The sequence below is a fragment of the Coptis chinensis genome, chromosome 4, assembly GCF_015680905.1.
Source record: "Coptis chinensis isolate HL-2020 chromosome 4, ASM1568090v1, whole genome shotgun sequence".
NCBI classification, from domain to species: domain Eukaryota; kingdom Viridiplantae; phylum Streptophyta; class Magnoliopsida; order Ranunculales; family Ranunculaceae; genus Coptis; species Coptis chinensis.
The window spans coordinates 102867816-102887546 of record NC_141459.1 but is presented as its reverse complement, the minus strand read 5'-3'; the positions used below and the strand labels follow the sequence as shown (position 1 = coordinate 102887546).

At 35.9% G+C, this 19731-nt stretch overlaps 2 protein-coding genes across 2 annotated transcripts; one reads left to right on the top strand and one right to left on the bottom strand.

The window, feature by feature from the left end:
• The first annotated feature begins 545 nt into the window (after nt 1-545).
• On the top strand, nt 546-8231 carry LOC147506444 (alcohol dehydrogenase class-3-like). Its single transcript, XM_086558601.1, is given in 10 exon segments — nt 546-688; nt 783-919; nt 1810-1829; nt 1831-1854; nt 1939-2264; nt 3125-3207; nt 3306-3381; nt 7374-7531; nt 7643-7804; nt 7901-8231. Coding segments are annotated over 10 exon segments (1137 nt in total). The 5' UTR covers nt 546-654; the 3' UTR covers nt 8018-8231.
• Nucleotides 8232-11600: 3369 nt separating this feature from the next.
• LOC147506443 (ammonium transporter 1 member 1-like) lies at nt 11601-13710 on the bottom strand. Its single transcript, XM_086558600.1, has one exon. It carries the CDS (start codon nt 13492-13494, stop codon nt 11968-11970), a length of 1527 nt encoding a protein of 508 aa, XP_086414726.1. The 5' UTR covers nt 13495-13710; the 3' UTR covers nt 11601-11967.
• Nucleotides 13711-19731: the final 6021 nt, after the last annotated feature.

The following is a 19731-nucleotide window of genomic DNA, read 5'->3' as shown; positions in this document are numbered from 1 at the left end:
GATCAATAGATCTGCCAACCGTGTAGCCCAGAAATTAGCTTCTGCTGGACATGTTTTACTTTCTAGTACTGAATGGTTGTCAAGGCCACCTAGTTGGTTAACTCAATATCTTGATGACGATACACTGTCAGTAACCCCTGAACTTTCAGTACCTTAAATATATAGACATATATATATATATATATCTGTTGCTTACCAAAAAAAAAAAATAATATTCTTACAAAACACCACATAGGGGTATTGCACGACTTTAATTAGTTATTTATTTGTTATATCCCGAACCAACAAAGTGGGGTTTGGGGCAGCAAGGCTTAAACCACTTTGTCTTTCCGCCATTGTTTTTTGACTTTTTTCTCTTTTAACTTCGTTAAGTAACAACAATTTATGGACAGTAAAATGTCTTATTAATTAAAAAAAATAAAGAAAAACAGAAAAAACATTTGTTAGTCAAATGAAGTACAATAATTTTTTGGACCCCCACCAAAAAGTTATCATATAATTCCACATCACATAATCGTGGATGACCCAAAACAATACAAAACTGTGGACCCAAACTCAACATTCACTCATGAATAATAAAGCCCAACATATTTCAGCCCCATCCTCATTTCCGACACTGTATTATCTTCCACTGCCTCTGATCATTCTCCATTCATGGCTTTCGAAGGTCAAGTCATTACTTGCAAAGGTAAAACATGCCCATCTCCTTTTTCATCATAATCTTACTCTGAGTATCTTTATTTTTTTAATTTATGGTTTTGATTTCGTGTTTATTTGAAAAGCTGCGGTGGCTTGGGAAGCAAACAAGCCGTTAGTGATAGAAGATGTACAGGTGGCACCACCACAAGCTGGAGAAGTACGAATCAAGATACTCTTTACTGCTCTTTGTCATACTGATGCTTATACCTGGAGTGGCAAGGTATAATTATTTTTCCTTGTTCCTCAAACTTGTAAAAGTAGGACTATTTTATTTGATGGGCTTTTAGAGATTTGGGTATCTGTTTGTTAATGGCATGGTAACATTATGATATTTTAACTTACAAGTTTTAGCTTTTAATTAGATGGAATATGGATGCCATAGTAGGGAGATTGATAGAATAGTGAGGAAGTGGATGATTTTGGAGATTTAATTTGTTGTCTGTTGATAACATTCTTTATTCTTTAGAAAAGTGAAATACTTTGTAAGAAACTGAAGAAACGATTGTAATGAATAAACGAGTTAAGAGGGATTATTAAGTCATCCGGAGATGATTTTCGATTCACATTGGACCCCATCGAGGGAACAACTCGAGTAAGAAACAACTTTACTGTAGGAGAGTGAGGGGCTGTGTTGAATTCCTCTTTGACTACTTTCAGAGTAGTTTAACTATAGAATGCGAACTGGTGTTAATAAGTGGGTGCAATGGGTGAATTGTTCAACATTGTCTATGCTGTCAAGAGGTCATTGCATACATAATCATTCTGTACACTTCTAAATAGGGCAATTATTGGTTTACGTTGCACATGGCCAAGTTATGTCAATTGATTTTTTCTTATAGTATGACATTGTGGGAGTCGCGACTACTCCCCATTTTTCAAATGCACTCTTATTCCTAAAGGAGAACCTAATAGGCAAAACATAAATAGAATAGAATACCTAAGAAGCATAGATCTATGTGGAAACTTTCATGACAGGAGGAATTGACAAGCATATACTTCAGAGAACAAAATCTGATTCACTCGATACAGTATCACCAGTTTTCAATCATATAGCTCTTAATTTATATATTTTGTACTTCACATATTGATTTAGTTTCATTTGTTTTGCAGGATCCTGAGGGTCTCTTCCCGTATTCTTGGTCATGAGGCTGCAGGGCAAGTATTATTTGCTATGTTGACTAACAGTTCATTTTGCTATTTGAATGCCGAGGATGATTTGTGGTATATTTGCTTGCACAGGATTGTTGAGAGTGTTGGTGAAGGAGTAACTGAAGTTAAAGCTGGTGACCATGTTATACCTTGTTATCAAGCTGAGTGCAGGGAGTGTAAGTTTTGCAAGTCCGGAAAGACAAATCTTTGTGGAAAAGTTCGTGCAGCCACCGGTGTTGGTGTTATGATGACTGATCGCAAGAGTCGTTTCTCAGTAAAGGGAACCCCTATCTATCATTTCATGGGAACATCGACATTTAGTCAATACACAGTTGTACATGATGTAAGTGTTGCAAAAATTTCCCCAGAAGCACCGCTAGATAAAGTATGCTTACTTGGATGTGGTGTTCCTACTGGTGAGCCTTCTGTCCAGTTCTAATTTGTTTACTTTGGATATATAAATAGTTTTCTTTTTTACCTCCAATATGTTTTAAAGCTTAAAGGAGTATAAATTTCTTTTAATTATTTTTTTAAATGGCTTGTACTTTGAACAGGTACAATGCCATTTTTCAACATTCTATTAAAATTAATACCGTTGTTTCACATTCTATTTCAAAATTCTTGTATATTGTCGTTTGGCATACAGAAAAACTAGTCTGTTGGGACCATACTTCAGTATTAAGCATAGCCAAAACAAACAATTACATATGTATATGTTGGTAAACACGTTAATGCTACACATGTTATTGGAAAATATGAAAATTTCTATCTGAAGGCATTAGGTGGTAAACTGAAAGTATTTGGGTAGGGTAACTTTTAAGTTATTTCATAGTTTAAAGCTAAAAGAAGAGAAGAAATGATAGATGAATGTCGAAATGCATTTTCCGAATAGCTATGCGTGAGCACTTGGAGTGCTAGCCGAACTTGGTTATGGTGTTCCCATTGACGAGAATTTCTACCCTGACACTTTCTTAAAATGTTGCCAAGTGTGAAACTTCAGTGTTTTCTGAGAATATGGGCCATACTCATTTTAAACGCCACTCTAACACATGGCAAGCCAGCAAAAGAACGCAACTCTAACGGAGTGGAGTTCATCCATATTGTCTGTGAAAATGAGGACCATACCGAGTAATAAATTTTATTTTGCTTTATTTTGTTTTATGCCCCTGTATTTCAATGTTAATGTGTCAAACTCTGATTGCTCTGTATCACAGGTCTTTCTCTTCCTATTCATGGAATCGAAATCAATATTCAAATTTGGCGTTTTTATTTTTAGGTCTTGGGGCAGTATGGAACACAGCAAAGGTTGAAGCAGGTTCCATTGTGGCTGTATTTGGTCTTGGCACTGTTGGTCTTGCAGTAAGTCAAAACACTGTTTCATATTGCCTTCTAATACTACACAGGCTACAGTTAGTGTTATTTATTCTTTGTTTCTTTGTTTGTTTGTAATCCAATAGGTTGCAGAAGGTGCAAAAGCAGCCGGTGCTTCACGTATCATTGGTGTTGACATTGACAGCAAGAAGTATGATATTGGTACATCACTACATCTATGACTATTTTATCACATTTATTACTGCTTGAAATAATATTCATCAGGAGCTTGATCTGAATAAAAAAATCCCCGACTATGATCAGTGCTGCAATGAATCTGGCCACTCCTGGAATGCTCATATAACAGAACTGAATACATGCTTTTCAATTTTCAGCTACCTCAACCTGAACATATTTCATTCACAAGACCAGAAACTAGGAGGGAATGCTGCGTATTACCTTCCTTGTTCACAATCCACAAATATCTTGCTTCTTGAACTGTTAAATATCTCCTAACCTCAACAATTATTTCCTATTTTTCTCCTTTCCATTGTATAATTTTAGCTTTCAAGCAGCTTAGTACCGGTAAAGGAAAAAAGCAACTTAGTGCATCTCATCAGTCCTCTTTCCATCAGTTGTGTTGCCTTGCCTTTTTAATCAATCTAGCATTATTATTGCCTCTACTTGTTTTGCTTGTTTTGCTTATTTTAGCTTATTTTCTCTTCATTTTTTCGTTGTTACTTTACTCTTTGACTGCATGAGTTTACAGTCTATTCCCTCGTGCTTCTATTGAGGAAGCACTCATTTCATACTCTGTTTGAAGTTTGAACGTCTTGTACTTGTGTCATAAAGCCATAAAGGTGTAAAACTAGGTTAGTGTTAAAAATGAGGTACTTCATTTTTAGGTTCACTCTGGATTCTGTCAAGGGATTACCTCGTTCACTCGCTACTTTCAGGGTAATTTTAGACACATTATAGAAAGTGAACTGGAGCTGATAATTGAGTACAATGGCTGAGTTGTTCAACATGGTCTGTTTGGTACAGAGATCATTGCATACTTTTTGTTATTGGAAGGGATTGACGCCCTTCCCCTAACAAAAACTTCTGGCTCCTATTTGGAAACAAATAAGTTTCCATAAGACGGCTATGGTGGATGACTCGCCCTGGGTTGAACCTTTTGTTTGTTTGTTTTGTTCAATCTGCAAAGTGAATAATTCCAGTAAAAACCTTATATGATTTTAAAATGAATAGGATAGGTGGTTGTTACAACAATAATAGGTCGAGATTCGGGAAAACCTATGAGAACAACAAAAGTAGGAAAATTGAATATCAGGTGCCTACCTCTGTAACAGCTATAATGAATAGGATAGGTGTTTGTTACTTAACGACTCCTGTCTCGAAGCACAACACACCCAATATGATGAAGGAGTAACCGTGAATACATTTGCATAATTTAAAACAAACAACGAGCTTACATCAGCATGTCTACAAGCATTTATTATATGTAGGGAGCTAATTAGACTATTTCAATGACACTTATCTTCCTCACCAGGTTACTACTAACTTAGGCGTGCTCTTCATTTCCTTCCTCACCAAATTTATCTAAATATAAACCATATCCATTTCCACCTCTAACACTCTGCATTTAGTAATGTTGACATTTTTCGTTTTCTTCTAATTATCTTTGGTGCATTTTTACATCCTCACTGGAAAGACCTTCCTTGCATCTCCTTCTAAGCTCTTTATCATAACGTGTGTTTGACATACTGAAAGATTTTGACCTTTTTGTGGCCTATAAACATTTACCAATAGGTCCCTTAGAGTCACGACATATTGTAATAGTATAGCACCCATCACCCACAAGGAAACCTGCCTTTAGATTATTCCATTTCATCACTACCCATTGACCTTGTCGATTTTTGGTGTTGGGAAATGTGGTTGATGGCTCCAATGCCCCCATCAATAGCCTTTTGCAAAAAAATTCATGCCCTAAAGATATTTTATTTGGTAAAACTTTGTAAGGATAGTGAATACAGCAAAGAATCAAGAAGGCTGTTGAGAGAAAAGGGAAGACACACCTTAAGACAGGAACCAAGGAAGAGACTTTTGTGACTGATGAAAAGTTTGTCTCATATATACTTTGGGACTCTTATTTATTGTGGAGGCTAGGACCCTTCTAAGTTGTAAGCAGCCTTGTGACCCACCACACAATGCGTGCATGCGTCATACACCAAATAGCAGAATATGTGGTCACATGCAGGTCACGTGCATGTCCTCGTTTCTTTGTGTATTGTCAGGACACCGGCTTCCGAAACTGCCATGATAAGGGCACTGTAGTGCCGACATGTCCTTATGATATGCACAAGTGTCGTCAGTCCTCCAAACCACATTTGAAGATCATTTTTTGTATTTGGTTATGTGTACTGCTAGTTGTATGTCTATGTGTCCACGCTACTTAGGGCAGATGAGACACTACAAGGACTAGAAGGAGTCAATGTATTGTTGTGAGAGTCGGAAGGTGAAGATGAGTACGTTGACTTTGGGGATGCAGAAGACAAAGAGGCAATAGGGGATGATAATGTTTGTTAGTGGAGCCAAGAATCTTGTCTTGGAACTTGAGGGGGTTTGGGAGTAAAAAAGAAGGTGGATTAGGAGAATGAGGAGTAAGTGGAGGGCTAATTTGGTGTGGGGTGCAAGAATCTAAATGGGAGGACATGAATGACAGAAAAGCAAGGCAATTGTGGGGAAGTGAGATGTTGGCTTTTATGTCATAGCCTCATTGGGGAGAGGTGGGGGTATTATCTCCTTGTGGGATAAAGAGTTGGTGGAATTGGAGGATGTGAGAGTAGGGACACATTCTATTTCTCTTAGATGTCGTATGAGGGGTAAGGAGGAATGGGTAATGGTGACAAATGTGTATGGTCTGGTAAACCCGAATGAACATGAGGATTCCCTTGTAGAATACCCTTATGAAACCATCTTAACAGTCCTCTACATTGTACTAGATGGGTTTCCTCAACATTGTGTTAGGTTTGTGCTAGATGGTTAATAATATTCTAGAAACAAAGTGTTAAATAGAATAGAAAAGGGAGGTGGGAAGTTTGTATCAGCAAGTTGCAAGCTATTCACCTGTCACATATTTGGAGAGAAGGCAACCTAGTAGCTGACCAAGCTGGCTTCGAGAGCCTCTAGAATGAACTTAGAGAGGAAAGTTTTATTGTAGTGGCAGACTCCCATAAATATGTAAATGGGAGATGCCTTGTGGTTCCTTCCTTAGATTTGCTTGATCAGTCATCTCCTTCCTGAGAGGAGTGTAATGCTTTTTCCCTTTTTTTTCATTCTTTTAAATCAATTATTGATGTACCGAGCAAATAAAGAAGTGTTAAGTAGAATTCATCCTAGCCACTTGGGATACTAAATTATGTTTGATTCCCTAACGTATGCTTAGGAATTTCAAACCAGAACTTGAATTGGTCATAGAAATATGTTCTTAGTCAAGGATCCCAAAAATGACTTTTGGCTTCGGAAATTCCAAGTGTTGATTACTTGTTCTTGAAGTCACTAACAATATTCAACTCGGTTATAATTGCTCGATCTACCTGGAGTTGCTTTACACATAACCTGGAAGGCTGGAAGCACAATCATCTCCACTAACAAATTTTAGAAATCTAAACTGCTCTTGAGGTGTCAAAACATCAAACGTGAGATGACAAGCACCAACTAGTAAGCGTTGAGGTGGTTAGGGATTGTTCTCAAACGAAAAGGCCACTTAGTTTGGTAAAAAAACCATTCGACTTTTGACATGAAGAGAATACGTTTGGCATCTGTAGAGGGAAAAGGTGTTCACGGTTTTGAAAGAAATGGAACTTCTTTCAGTCTCTCTGTTTGACATTTGCATCCTTCCAACTCTCAGAGTTTGTCTCCACACAAGAAGATGTAAATCAATAATCTATATCCAACTACATATACTACTACTTCTCAGCTTCTTCAAGTTAAGAAGAAACTTTTTATCTGTGTACTTGAATTCCATCCAGTGGTGAGGTGTCAATTAGCTGTCCAGCTTTCTATTCCATTTCTTTTTAGAATTTACAGAACATCTGTTTAAGTTTGAAGAGTGGAAGTGTTACCTCATCTCCTTAAGGAAATTATTAATTAGATATTTAGATGTGCATGCACTTTTTCTGTTTTCATCTCATTTTGACTGTACTTTGCAGCAAAGAATTTTGGAGTCACTGAATTCGTGAATCCAAAAGACCATGACAAACCGATACAACAGGTCCTTGTTGACCTTACCGATGGTGGAGTTGATTACAGTTTCGAATGCATAGGGAATGTCTCTGTCATGAGGGCAGCTCTCGAGTGCTGTCATAAGGTGATGCTTTCTCTTCTTCCCCCGCCCCCCTAAGTTATTCAGTGTTGCATTAAGCCTGTACGTGTTTCATCACTAGCAAATCCTACCTGATGAACATAAAAAATTCTTCAGGGCTGGGGAACATCAGTTATTGTGGGGGTTGCGGCGTCAGGCGAGGAGATATCAACGCGCCCTTTTCAGCTTGTGACAGGACGTGTTTGGAAGGGAACAGCCTTTGGTGGTTTCAAAAGCCGTTCTCAAGTACCTTGGCTTGTTGAGAAGTATATGAAGAAGGTACTATGAATCTCCATGATCATGACCTAGTTGTAAATATGATTATTGCCTAATGGTTCACTGTTTTGTAATCTTTCTTTTGGCTGCTTATGGCAGGAAATAAAGGTTGATGAGTACATAACCCACAATTTGACTCTTGGAGAGATCAACAAGGCATTTGATCTAATGCATGAAAGAGGTTGCCTCCGCTGCGTGCTTGCTACGCACACTTGATGTGATCTATTTACTGTCTTTTGTTCAAAATTTAATCAGGTTTGCACGGAAGAGGCAGGCTTCTGTTTTCTGTTTTTTCCCCCCTATCTACTTTGCTTTTGTTGTGTGACTGCACTACCGACTATTATCGAGCAATATCTTCTCTTTATGAACAAGCTACATGTGGTTCGACAGAAGATTTCTGGACGTAATAATGTTATGTTACTTTTTAGCCTGATCGTTAGTTACTTCAGTAGAAGTTTGATTAAACACAACTGTTTCTTAAAGGCTCAATAAGCCGTAGTCGTTTGAGGAATTCTTAGACTAGAATTACTGAATTATATTGACCTTTTCTCATACCTTATATACATATACATCGATCTCTTACAACGCCAATAAGAGATCAGGTAATTTTGAAGACATGTAGAACAATGTTGACTTGTCTGTGAGGTGCCAAATATTGAACTAGTTCTGGGGACGATCATCAATCATAGACCAGTACATGTGGTACCCTCACTATATACATCAACACATTAGTGTTGCATTAATGTTAAACAGATTTGTTGATGACTTCACGTGCAGAATATGTTCAGCAAGGTAGGCAATTAGACATTCAAGAGAAACTGGGCCAAAGGCCGCCAGTTGGAGTGAAGTAGTTAAATGTAGATTTTTCTCAAATGAAGATTTTTGTCCCTTTTATTGAGTGTGCTGACTTCTGACCGTTCATGCTTGAAAATTCTCATTCACACTGTAAGTCCTTCTGAAGAAATAATTTGGGATTCTGATGTAAACCACAGAGAACCAGCGGTAGTTGGTTGGGGCAATGCTGCAGGAGTTTGTGAAAGTAGAAGGAACTTTCTTTGAGTCAGTCAATGAAGCAAGTTAATGGTGAAATAATAATGATACCAACTTCTTTTATTTCTAGAATTCTACTTTTGACTGTTCAAACATGTCAACTGCTTTCTTCTTTCTTTCTCATTGGTGGTCCTGAGAATTGAGAGTCTACCATGATTCCACTAAAGGGGCAAACTCTTTTTTTATTTATCAACTACCAATCTTCTTTGAGTAATGAGAAGTCTTTGTCTCTTTGATTATTGATAAGTCCGTACCACTCCTATTCCTTTAATCAATCATCCTGGAGCCGAGCACAAAAATAAGCAATATTGTGTATTTTATAATACAAATCAATGATAAGTAGTCGGAATAGTGAGTAGGTTTCTCAGTGTTGGCTACTTGGCGTATACATTTTTTTCTGTCTAACTCCACATTTGTGAGAGGTTAGTTTATCAAAAGATTGATATAAAATGGTCGTACTGTCGTAGGGGTTGCATCTCAAAGGAGTATGGATGGACGGGGAATGGTTCTATCAACTTTTTGATCATGAAGCAACCCAATTACTGTATCAACTACGACTTTTAACACATGCGGTTTCGCATTATCTTAAAGAGAGCATCGCTTCTGAATCAAGTTGAATTACTCTATTTAAATGTCTGTTTAGCTAAACATAGTTTAAATGATACCTGAGACGTTTTTTAATTAACAAAGTACAGCGCAATTGATTTACTTGGGGTTAAATGCATCCTGTGTGGTGTGAGAAGTTTTCGGAGGTAGGCATCACTGCAAAAGAAGAAGAGTCCTATTACTCACATACCCATGGGCAGACTAAAAAAAAAACAATTATTACAAGTGTGTTATTGGTTCCAAAAAATCTAAAAAAAACAATTATTATAAGTGTGTTACTGGTCTCAAAAAATTGAATTTGAAAATCCCAAGTTTAAACGACCCGATTAGGTTGTTTGGACTAAGTCCCAAACGACTTGGCCACACAATTTGGGACTTAGTCCAAACGATGTACCCACATCGGTCAAGAGGCCAAAAAACAGAACTTTATATTTTTTCAAAGTTCAAATCCCAAACGGTATGGCCATATCGTTGGGGACTTAGTCCAAATGGTGTGGCCACACCGTTTGAGATTTGAACTTTAAAAAATATAAAGTTCGCTTTCTACTGGACCGGTTGTTAACATTATCGTTTGACTAAGTCCCGAACGACGCGGCCAAGCAAGTCGTTTTACTTAAATTCAAAATGGCGCGCCATATTGTTGGAGACTTAATTCAAACGACTTGGCCATTAATCAAGCTTTGACTTTAAATTCCAAACGGTGCATTTATTGTTGGAGATTTAGTCCAATTAAATTGACTTGGCACCGTTTGAGACTTAACCCAAACGGTGTGGCCATATCGTTTTGTTTGATAACGAATCCACTTAAATTCGGGCCGTTTAAATTTGGGGTTTTCGAATTCAATTTTTTGAGACCAATGGAACACTTGTAATAATTGTTTTTTTTTTGGGTCTATCCAACACAATATGGAGTCTGTCAATAACAAATACCAAGTAGAGTGTCAATAACAAATACCGAGAAGAATGCTAACGGACAAGTATATAGAGAGACTCAGAATTATTATTCAATGATTGGGCAAGTTGTTGTGTCAAAAGATAAATTATTTTATGGAGTAATTTATTTTTGTATTCTCGTTTTTGTAATGTATCTTGCAATTGTCTGCAAGGGTAACAGTGTAACGCTTCATGTTGGTTGCCTTTTTTTTCACAAAACAATGGTTACTTCGCCAAAAAAAATTCATACATGTTGGATATGGTTAAATGGTCAAGCCACACAAGATGTAACTGCAAATCTCAGTTTCATTATAAAAAAAAAAGACTCTCAGTTTCAAATAAGAAACGAAAAATGATTAAAAAGGTATCGAACACGGTGTTTCATAATTCACAAGTTACATACATTGTTATACACTTTCTTATCAAAGTATATCTATGCTACAACCTCATGATCATAAAAATTAATTTGAATTATGAAATACTGTGTGAAAAATTTAGATTTCATGTTACACATGTCTCCATATTGCAAAAATTAAAAAGTTTGGTCCCAATTTAACTAAAAAAAAATTTTAATCTCTATATTATCAAAAATTGTAAAGTTCAATACCATTTTTAATCGATTTTCGAATAAGAAACATAAGAATGCTGACAAATTAGGTAAGGTTTGGAATAGCTATAGCCAAATCAAGAGATACACAGTTGGATTTGAGGAACAGAGCGCTAAGAACTTCATTACCTTCAAAGTTTACTGACTACATATTTTATATATACTAGCTTCTTTGTACGTGTCTCTGCCACGTTAACAATCCCTGATTTTATTTTATTTTTCATTAATTTATGGACGTGAAACTACTATTTTATTCTTGTAAAAAGACAAAATAAAACAAAAAATAAAACAAAAAATAGCATGAATTGTAATATTCATGTTTGGCAAGGGGTAAAATTGAAAAAAAAATTAATGGCGCGATGAATTTACTGTTGAAGCTCTCGTTTTTTATATAGGAGTTAGAAGATATATGGGGCTCCTATATATATATATAATATGCTTTAGAAACTTCAAGATTCTATTCCTTGACAATGCCAGCTAAAAAATACTGATATCAACATACACTGACAAAGTGACAAACACAGACACGCACCTGTTGGGCTGTTCTAATCAGTCTATTATGTGCATGATTCATGAACCAACAATTAAAGAGACATATACGGATAAGTGCAGAAGATCACATATATATTCACATAATAATGACTGAAGCATGAAAAAGAATACAAAAAGTTTACCCTCCCTCATAAAAGAGAATTCACAAGAGCAACACCTAAAAGTCTCCCACCAAAAAAAAAAAAAAACAAAACTTCTAAAAGTCGAACCAAACTTTATCCTTCCTTTCCAGACAATATACTAAAGAACAAAAGTAGTTAAGAGACCAAATCGAATCCATGTTTTCATCATCTTTCACCGCAGCCACCCAAATAGTTGTATATTATGTCATAGAAGATAATTAGCGGGGACTTCTCTGCTACTAATTTTTTAATTGAACGGAGGAACATGATTCATTATCCCACATGTATGTATGGGATTAAACTGTTGACCTTGGTGAATTCTGATAGGTGTTGGGTGTTCCAGATGCGGGCTCGACCTTTCTCAACATGAATCCGTGCTTGTGTGAATCATCGTCGTCGTGGTATACATAAGCAAATCCCCCATGTCGTGTCATATCCATTCCGGCCATCTCATCCTCAGCCGATATCCTTAGAAGCTTTAGTTTATACAAGGCGTAAAATAGTGGCCCCATAGTAGCACTCACCCATCCAATTATAACCAGTATCTGGATAATGTGTGCAGCTAGAAGCTTACCACCACCACCCATAAACAATCCGTAAGGCCTGCCAGGTCTTCCAGGGTACACTTGATTCACATAAGCTTCTTTAGCAAACAAGGCTGTAAATATAATTCCCCAAGCACCACACCCACCGTGCAATTGTGCTGCCTCTAATGGGTCATCATACTTAAACTTCTCAGCAAGCCTATTGCACCCAATCAACACAGCTGATGCAACAAAACCACATATAATTGCAGCCCATGGTTCTACCACAGAACAACCAGCGGTAATCGCGGCGAATCCACCCAATAGTCCATTACACACATCAGTAACATTCCAATGACCAGCCAGCAACCTTTTCCCAAACAAAGTGGTAAGAGCAGCAGTGCAACCAGACAATGTTGTAGTAACAGCAGTACGCCCAATAGCACTCCATTGTCCATAATAAGTCCCACCTTCTCCATAAGATTTCAAGATTTGGGTGAAAGAACCTGGGTTGAATCCATACCATCCAAACCATAACAAGAACGTACCAAGGACAACCAAAGATGCACTATGGCCGCGTAAAGTCACAGAACGGCCGGTGTGGTCAAATCGGCCTATACGGGGACCTTCAATTAAAGCCCCCCATAGGCCAGCTATACCTCCAACCAAATGAACAACACCTGATCCGGCAAAATCAATTACACCCGAGCCAAACAAAAGATCAGTGGCTCGGGTAGGACTGGCCCAGCCATCGACGGACCAGAACCAGTGGGACACCACTGGGTAAACGAACCCAGTTAAGAAAGCTGAATAAATAAGATACGCCACAAACTGGGTTCGTTCAGCTATTGAGCCGCTAGTAATTCCAGCAGCTGCAATAGCAAAAGCCCACTGATATAGAAAATTACTATAATCAAAATTTGGTGCAGGAATGTCTCTCAAACCGAAAAAGTGACGACCAATAAATCCATTTGATGGAGCACCAAAGGCAAAAGCAAAACCGAAAAGATAATAAAACAACCCACCAGCAGCAGCATCAAGAACATTAGTAAGCATAATATTCATTGTATTCTTTGCACGTACAGAACCAGCACATAGCATAGCAAAGCCAAGTTGCATGGCGAAAACGAGGTAGGCCGAAAAGAGAAGGTAAGTAGTATCGATGGCAAAGGTTGCATCGCTGAGTCTCGTCGATACGGTGTCGAAACGGCCACATATGTAGGCAGCAGCAGCGGTAGCATTTGCTGCACCAACGAGAAGGGGGCCTAGATCAGAAGCTGAGCAAGTGAGATTAGCCATGAAGAAAATAAAGAGAGGACTCTGTCCAAGAAAGCTACAATATGTGTGAATATTGATTCCTTCTTATTGTATAGAGGTGGAGTATATACCAGTCATCTATATATATATATCTACAATAAGGACACTGGTTTCGGTGGTTTGGTCTTTTGGTCAAATGATTCCAACACCAAAAATTAATGTTGATTAATTAATAATCGAATCTTATTCCAGATTCCTAAATAGTTTCTTTTTTTACAATTTTATCCACGGAATCTCATGTAAATTATTTATTAAATAGGGTAATTTAGCCCAAATAAAATTTCAGTAAATGCCATAATCTTGATTTTAAGATTAGGACATAGTAGACAGTTGAAAGTGGCAGATAAATTTTATTCCAATTGGGAACGTAGCCCCACAAAAAGCATACATTTGTTATGTTTATACTTTTTCATTTTTTTTACTCCCTCCCACCTTTCTCTTTCTCTTTCTCATCAATACTCTCTCCCACCTCTCTAATCTTTGAATAAAAAAAAAGAACTAAAAACAACAATTTAGTTTTAATCCTCTCTCTCTAACACTTCTCTTTTGCAAATCTTCATTTTGATGAGGTCATGGAGTTCATCAAAAAGATGTCGTTTGGATGAGATTGGTTACTATGAACTTGATTTGTAGATTATTTGTCATTTAATGTTTGTGTTTGGCGTGATGACAAGTACTTACGTGCTTGGTGAGTTATTCCTCCACCTATACACTATTATCCAATATAATATCTTATTAATTCTTTGTTATGTTGTTTCTATATTCGTTTTCAAAATAAATTTCTACAACAGTAATGGAGATTAAAAAAGCTAAGAAAAAAGAGCTCTCAAATAGCTAGAATGAGACGAATTTAATAGCACCACATAATGTCGTATAAGTGAGATACAATGTCTTACTATGATCATATTTAGTTCAGTTAAACTTATTATTTAACATCATCACATAATGTCGTACATGTGAGATACAATGTCTTACTATGATCATATTTAGTTCAGTTAAACGTGTATTTTCAGGTTATCCAAATACGAATTATTCGAGAATGAAAACCAACTTTTGGTGGAAAAGTCATGTAGAGATGAGAATATTTAATGAGTACTGGATTATTGGAAAAAGACCTGAAACAGTAGTGGCAATAGGGATGAAAACCATATTAAGCGTGTATTTTCAGGTTATCCAAATACAAATTTAATAGCACCACACATATCATGTCGTACAAGTACAGTGAGCTACAATGTCTTACTATGATCATATTTAGTTCAGTTAAACGTGTATTTTTAGGTTATCCAAATACGAATGTTACAACACTATATGATGTCGTACATATGAGATACAATGTCTTCATATATAAATATTGTGGAAGGGTATTAGGGGTATTTTATACTATCATAAAGTGGGGGCCATGTTCGGAAGTGGAATAAATCGTCTCTGACACATTCAACGGGCTACTCTGTCCTACTCTTTAAGTCAACGTCCAGATTCAAGAATTTATTCTTCAAAAATTCGGAAGTAAAAAATTCGTGATATTATGTTAGTAAATATTAATAATAGTTGTCATTCTCTACATCCAGGGTCAGCCCTGAGGACAGTCCACATAGATGGCTGGCTGGCTGGGCCCCCAAAATTTGGCCCAAAACAAGAGCCCCCAAGTCTTAAACCAGTTCTGGCACTAGTGTTTTTTCGGCCCAAATATGTAGCCTTTAACAAACAATAAGCCTACTGTTCTTTTTATTTAGCCCAATATTTAAATTTAAAATTGTCCCAAACATGAAGGCTTTAAATCTACTATCTATACACTAAAGTAGAGGCCTCTAAAAGAGATTTTTCTCTATCCTACGTGGGACTCTAATATGAGAGATATCCTTTACTCTCGCCTAGGTGGCCTTGTACTATGCTTTCTTTAGAGAGTTTGACTACATGTTGATCTCTTAATGAAAATTCAGAGTTTTAGTTTACACATAACTTCTTTTTTCCCTTATATTTTCTCAAAAGTCAACAACTGATGATCCAATCTCTCAAAACTCCAAATACTTCAACTTTACTTCAAATAATCAAATTTAAAACATGCCCACCTCGAATAACTCAATAATTAACAGACCCAGCACCTAAAGATATGTTTGATTTTTATTATTTATTTGTTAATAATGTAGTTTGATACAATTGTTACCAACAACATCTTTGGGGTCATTTTGTCTGATGAGGCTTCAATGCTTACTGGAAGTATTCCGTTTTTCTTGGTGAATCGGTAATGTCAAATCATAAGCTCTTAATGATATTGAAGTTATTTGAATACATTTTGAGGCTCAAACATATTTATAAGGCCAAATTTAGTAACCCTATAACAATTGCTTCTATGTTCTTTTGTAGGGACCTGGACTGTTTGAACCTATCCATGGCTCTATTCTTGATATTGCTGGACAGGTAGGTTCTTAACAAAATCATTGTTCTTTTAACTTCACTGGAGAGATTTTGTTCCTTGAAAATTAGTCATTAAACATTGTTTTTTTCACTCAAGTAAAGATTTATAATCATCTGGGTTGCATATGCAGGATAAAACAACTTCATTAGTGACAGGGCTCAATGCTGCGATACGTCTGAGATATGGACTGCATGAAGAAAATGCTGCAAGGATAATTGAGAGTGTAGTGCTAGAGACTCTAAACAAAGGGTTCCGAATGGGTGATATTTTTTCAGCAGGAAAGGTACAAAAAAATTGAACTTTTTTGCACCAAATTTTCTACATGTATCAAAAGAGACAACATAACAAAAAAAAAACGTGGCAAGAAAGAAATCCTCTTTTTCTCTCTACATGACATTGAAACTCAATTAATTGTAGATTTAGGTTAAGCATTCAAGATTTAATCTCATAATCTAATTACTAAAAATAATGGCTTGAACAATATTTTGAGCCACGAAGTGACCAAATATCATTATGCCTTTAATCACAACTGCCTCCCTCTAGATGAATGAAAGACTCCCAGGTGTCTTTCATAAATTAAACAATAGAATGCTCCATCAAATAAAACTGGATTGTTATTACAAAGGATGATCTTGACGCAATTCCTATACTGACTCCAAGTCCAAGCTTCTTCTCCCTAAACGCAAATAACAGATGTTGACCAAATCACATGTCAAGGTATGTACTGGCATCAAACACAATACATGCAGTTCAAAGATGTTGGCAAGCATGAAAAGGATAGACCACTAAATGCAAAATCCCTGGGCAAATCTGGAAGCTCGATGGTGACCATATCAAAAGGGTTGAAGAAAAACAAAGAATTGGACATTAGCAACCAACCGAAGCTGGAGAAACAAATCCTAGCACCGAGCAACTCTGGCATATAGAAGCAAGGAGTAAGATTTGTTGACATATATGAGTGTCCCCGAGCCTACTTTAATATATTAATAGAATTGACTCTTCACATAAGTTCGAGCTTATGGAGAAATTCGTAATTTAACAAAATTAGACACTGGGTCAAAGAAGTTGCACATGCTTCTATCTCTATTGGAGTACATGAGCCAAGGACATCGAGTTGTTGAGCAAATCAGATCCAAAACAGGAGGAACAGATGATGCCAATGTTTTACAAGTAGAGCAAAAATTCCTGTAATTAACAGCTGAAGGGAGTTGCAAGATAGCGCACCTATGTCTCAATAAGATTCTTTTCCCATTTGACACGTTGTTCGTGCCTAGTATGGTCTAGAGCAATCGAATTATGCGTAAAAAAAAAAAAATCTTGGATATTGTTGTCAAAACCAAAAAAAATTTAGTTACAAGAATGTTTATTAACAAGAGAAAACTAAATGGAATGTTTTAACAAATAATTATAGAGTAGTAAATTTTTTTTATCAAATTAAAATACACCCGAGTTCCATCCGGCAGTTGGACTTACGTTAATACCAAATTCAATTATTTTGTACGTAGTTAGCCAGCACCACTGCACCAGATGGAAGACATGATGCATAATAGACAGATACAATTTTCCTTCAAATTAAAAACAAGATGAGTGAATATGGAAATCTTACTCATGGCCTATATTATTCCAAGTAGACCACTATAACAACCCCAATTTTTAAACAACAAAAATTACATTATTTGAATTGAAAATAACTATTATATTATGGTCTAGCTTATTCTAGAATTTGTTTGGCTGTTGTTGATTTTTCAAAATTGTTTTTACTTGAATTGTTTGTTAGAAATTGTGTGGGTATTTTAGAATCATTTTTGAGGTTGAAAACATTGTTAAAATGTACCCATTCATATAGGTATGGACCTTGGGTGTTTTTAGACCCATTTGAGGCCCATAGGTTAACTTAAACAGACTTAAAACATTGAATAAACAATACCTGGGAATTTTCTCTGTAAAAATATTATTATTCAAAAACAAAACCCTAACCTCCATTAAAAAGAATATTTTTGATTGAAAGAAATAAAAAGAAGGGGAAGAAGAATAAAAGGGATTGGAGAAAAGGAAGCATGAGTATTCTTTTGCAAATTCAATTTTAGGTGAGTAGACATATTTTTATCAAAAATATATATAAATCATTTTTCTGTGACTTTTATCTTGTTTGATTCATAATTGTTTCATCATCATTTTATAAAATTTTCATTTTTAATTATGAACGTTTGATATTTGTTTTGTAATTTTAATTGTCGTTTGGAACGGTGATATGTTTGCAGAATTCTCAAGTACTGACTTGTGACTTTAATTCGACTAATTAGATGATGTAACTAGTTTTTCTATAGAACTAAACAATTTTAGTTCTTTGAATTATCTTGCATTTCCAATTGGCCTTGGCTGATTCCAATTTATATTCTATTTGATATGAATTTTACAAGAAAGTGCGTCAGAAAATTTAATAGCGAAATTTAAGTTGTTGGGTCTGTTCCATCACATAGTTTAGGGTACATACTAAACAAATTAGTGTTTAGGAATTTTTGTATTGAAATGGATTTTCTGTCTAATTTTCAGAATGGTATAATTGATTAAAACTTTGATTATATTAATTCTCTAAAATTTTTAGAATGGACAAAGGTCAAACTGTCCTAACCAATTTCTCATACATAGAACAATATACGTAACTTATTAGTGTAGGCTTTAGTTGTACAAGAAAAAAAATGTAATGATCATACAATTTGTATCGTACTAATATTTCAAATAAATGTGTATTGATTGAAGGAGTAATTATTTTATTTGTCTAAAGAGTTTTATTACATGTGTTGGAATAAGAGTTGCATGCATAATTGTTTGATGAATATTGTATGTATAGAGTGTATATTGGTAGCTAAAGATTTGGCGTGATATTATGCAATAATATATATTAGCACTGATGGACTTTGACTTTGAATATGTGGTTGATAAGAACTACGAAGTCTTGATTCCAATCTTGAAAGATTTGGATATGTAGACAGCTTTGAGCAAAAGTACAACCACTACACTATACTATATTATATATTATATATTAGTTATTATGATAACTATATGTGAACAATGTTAGTACTTAATTGTGTACGTGATTGTGGTTGTTTAAAATATATTCACGAGACATTTAACTAATGTGTTATTTATGATTGAACCTTTTAATATCTATGATTTATATAATTGATAATGAGGTGAGTTGATTAGTTATTGTGTTTAGAATCTTTAGTAATGAATTATTGTTTGAGACGATATTTGTTTTGTAATGAAAATATTATAATAAATAAAAACTTTTGAGTGTTAAAATCTGGTGTAAAAGTGTCCGGTGAAAATTTAATATGTCAGCCACATCTTTAGATCTCTCCACGCCTCTTTGATGAAAAGAAATGAAAGGAAATGTTTATGACTAATGATGTCATGTGAAAAGCTGTCTTAGAGAGGAACTAAGGCATTTGCCTTGCGGGTGGGCTGTATTCCTTAAGTGTACGGAAATGTAGGTCTGAATTCCTTAAATGTGGCGGGAATGACCTAAGGTATTCATTGAATGTGCCATGAATGACCTGTTAGTGTTATGATGGGTATTCCTTGAATGTGGCGGGAATGACCCAAGGTATTCATTGAATGTGCTATGAATGACTTGATATTTTGTTATGCTCAAAAGAGACTTTGTGTATGTGTATGGAAAGCCCAGAGATGGCTGTGACTCACAAGTTACGAGTTTACAAGATAAAAATATGTTTCCTGGAGGCGATATCCCCGCTTGGGACATATGTCTTGTAGTGGTACTCGGTGTGAGTGAGGCA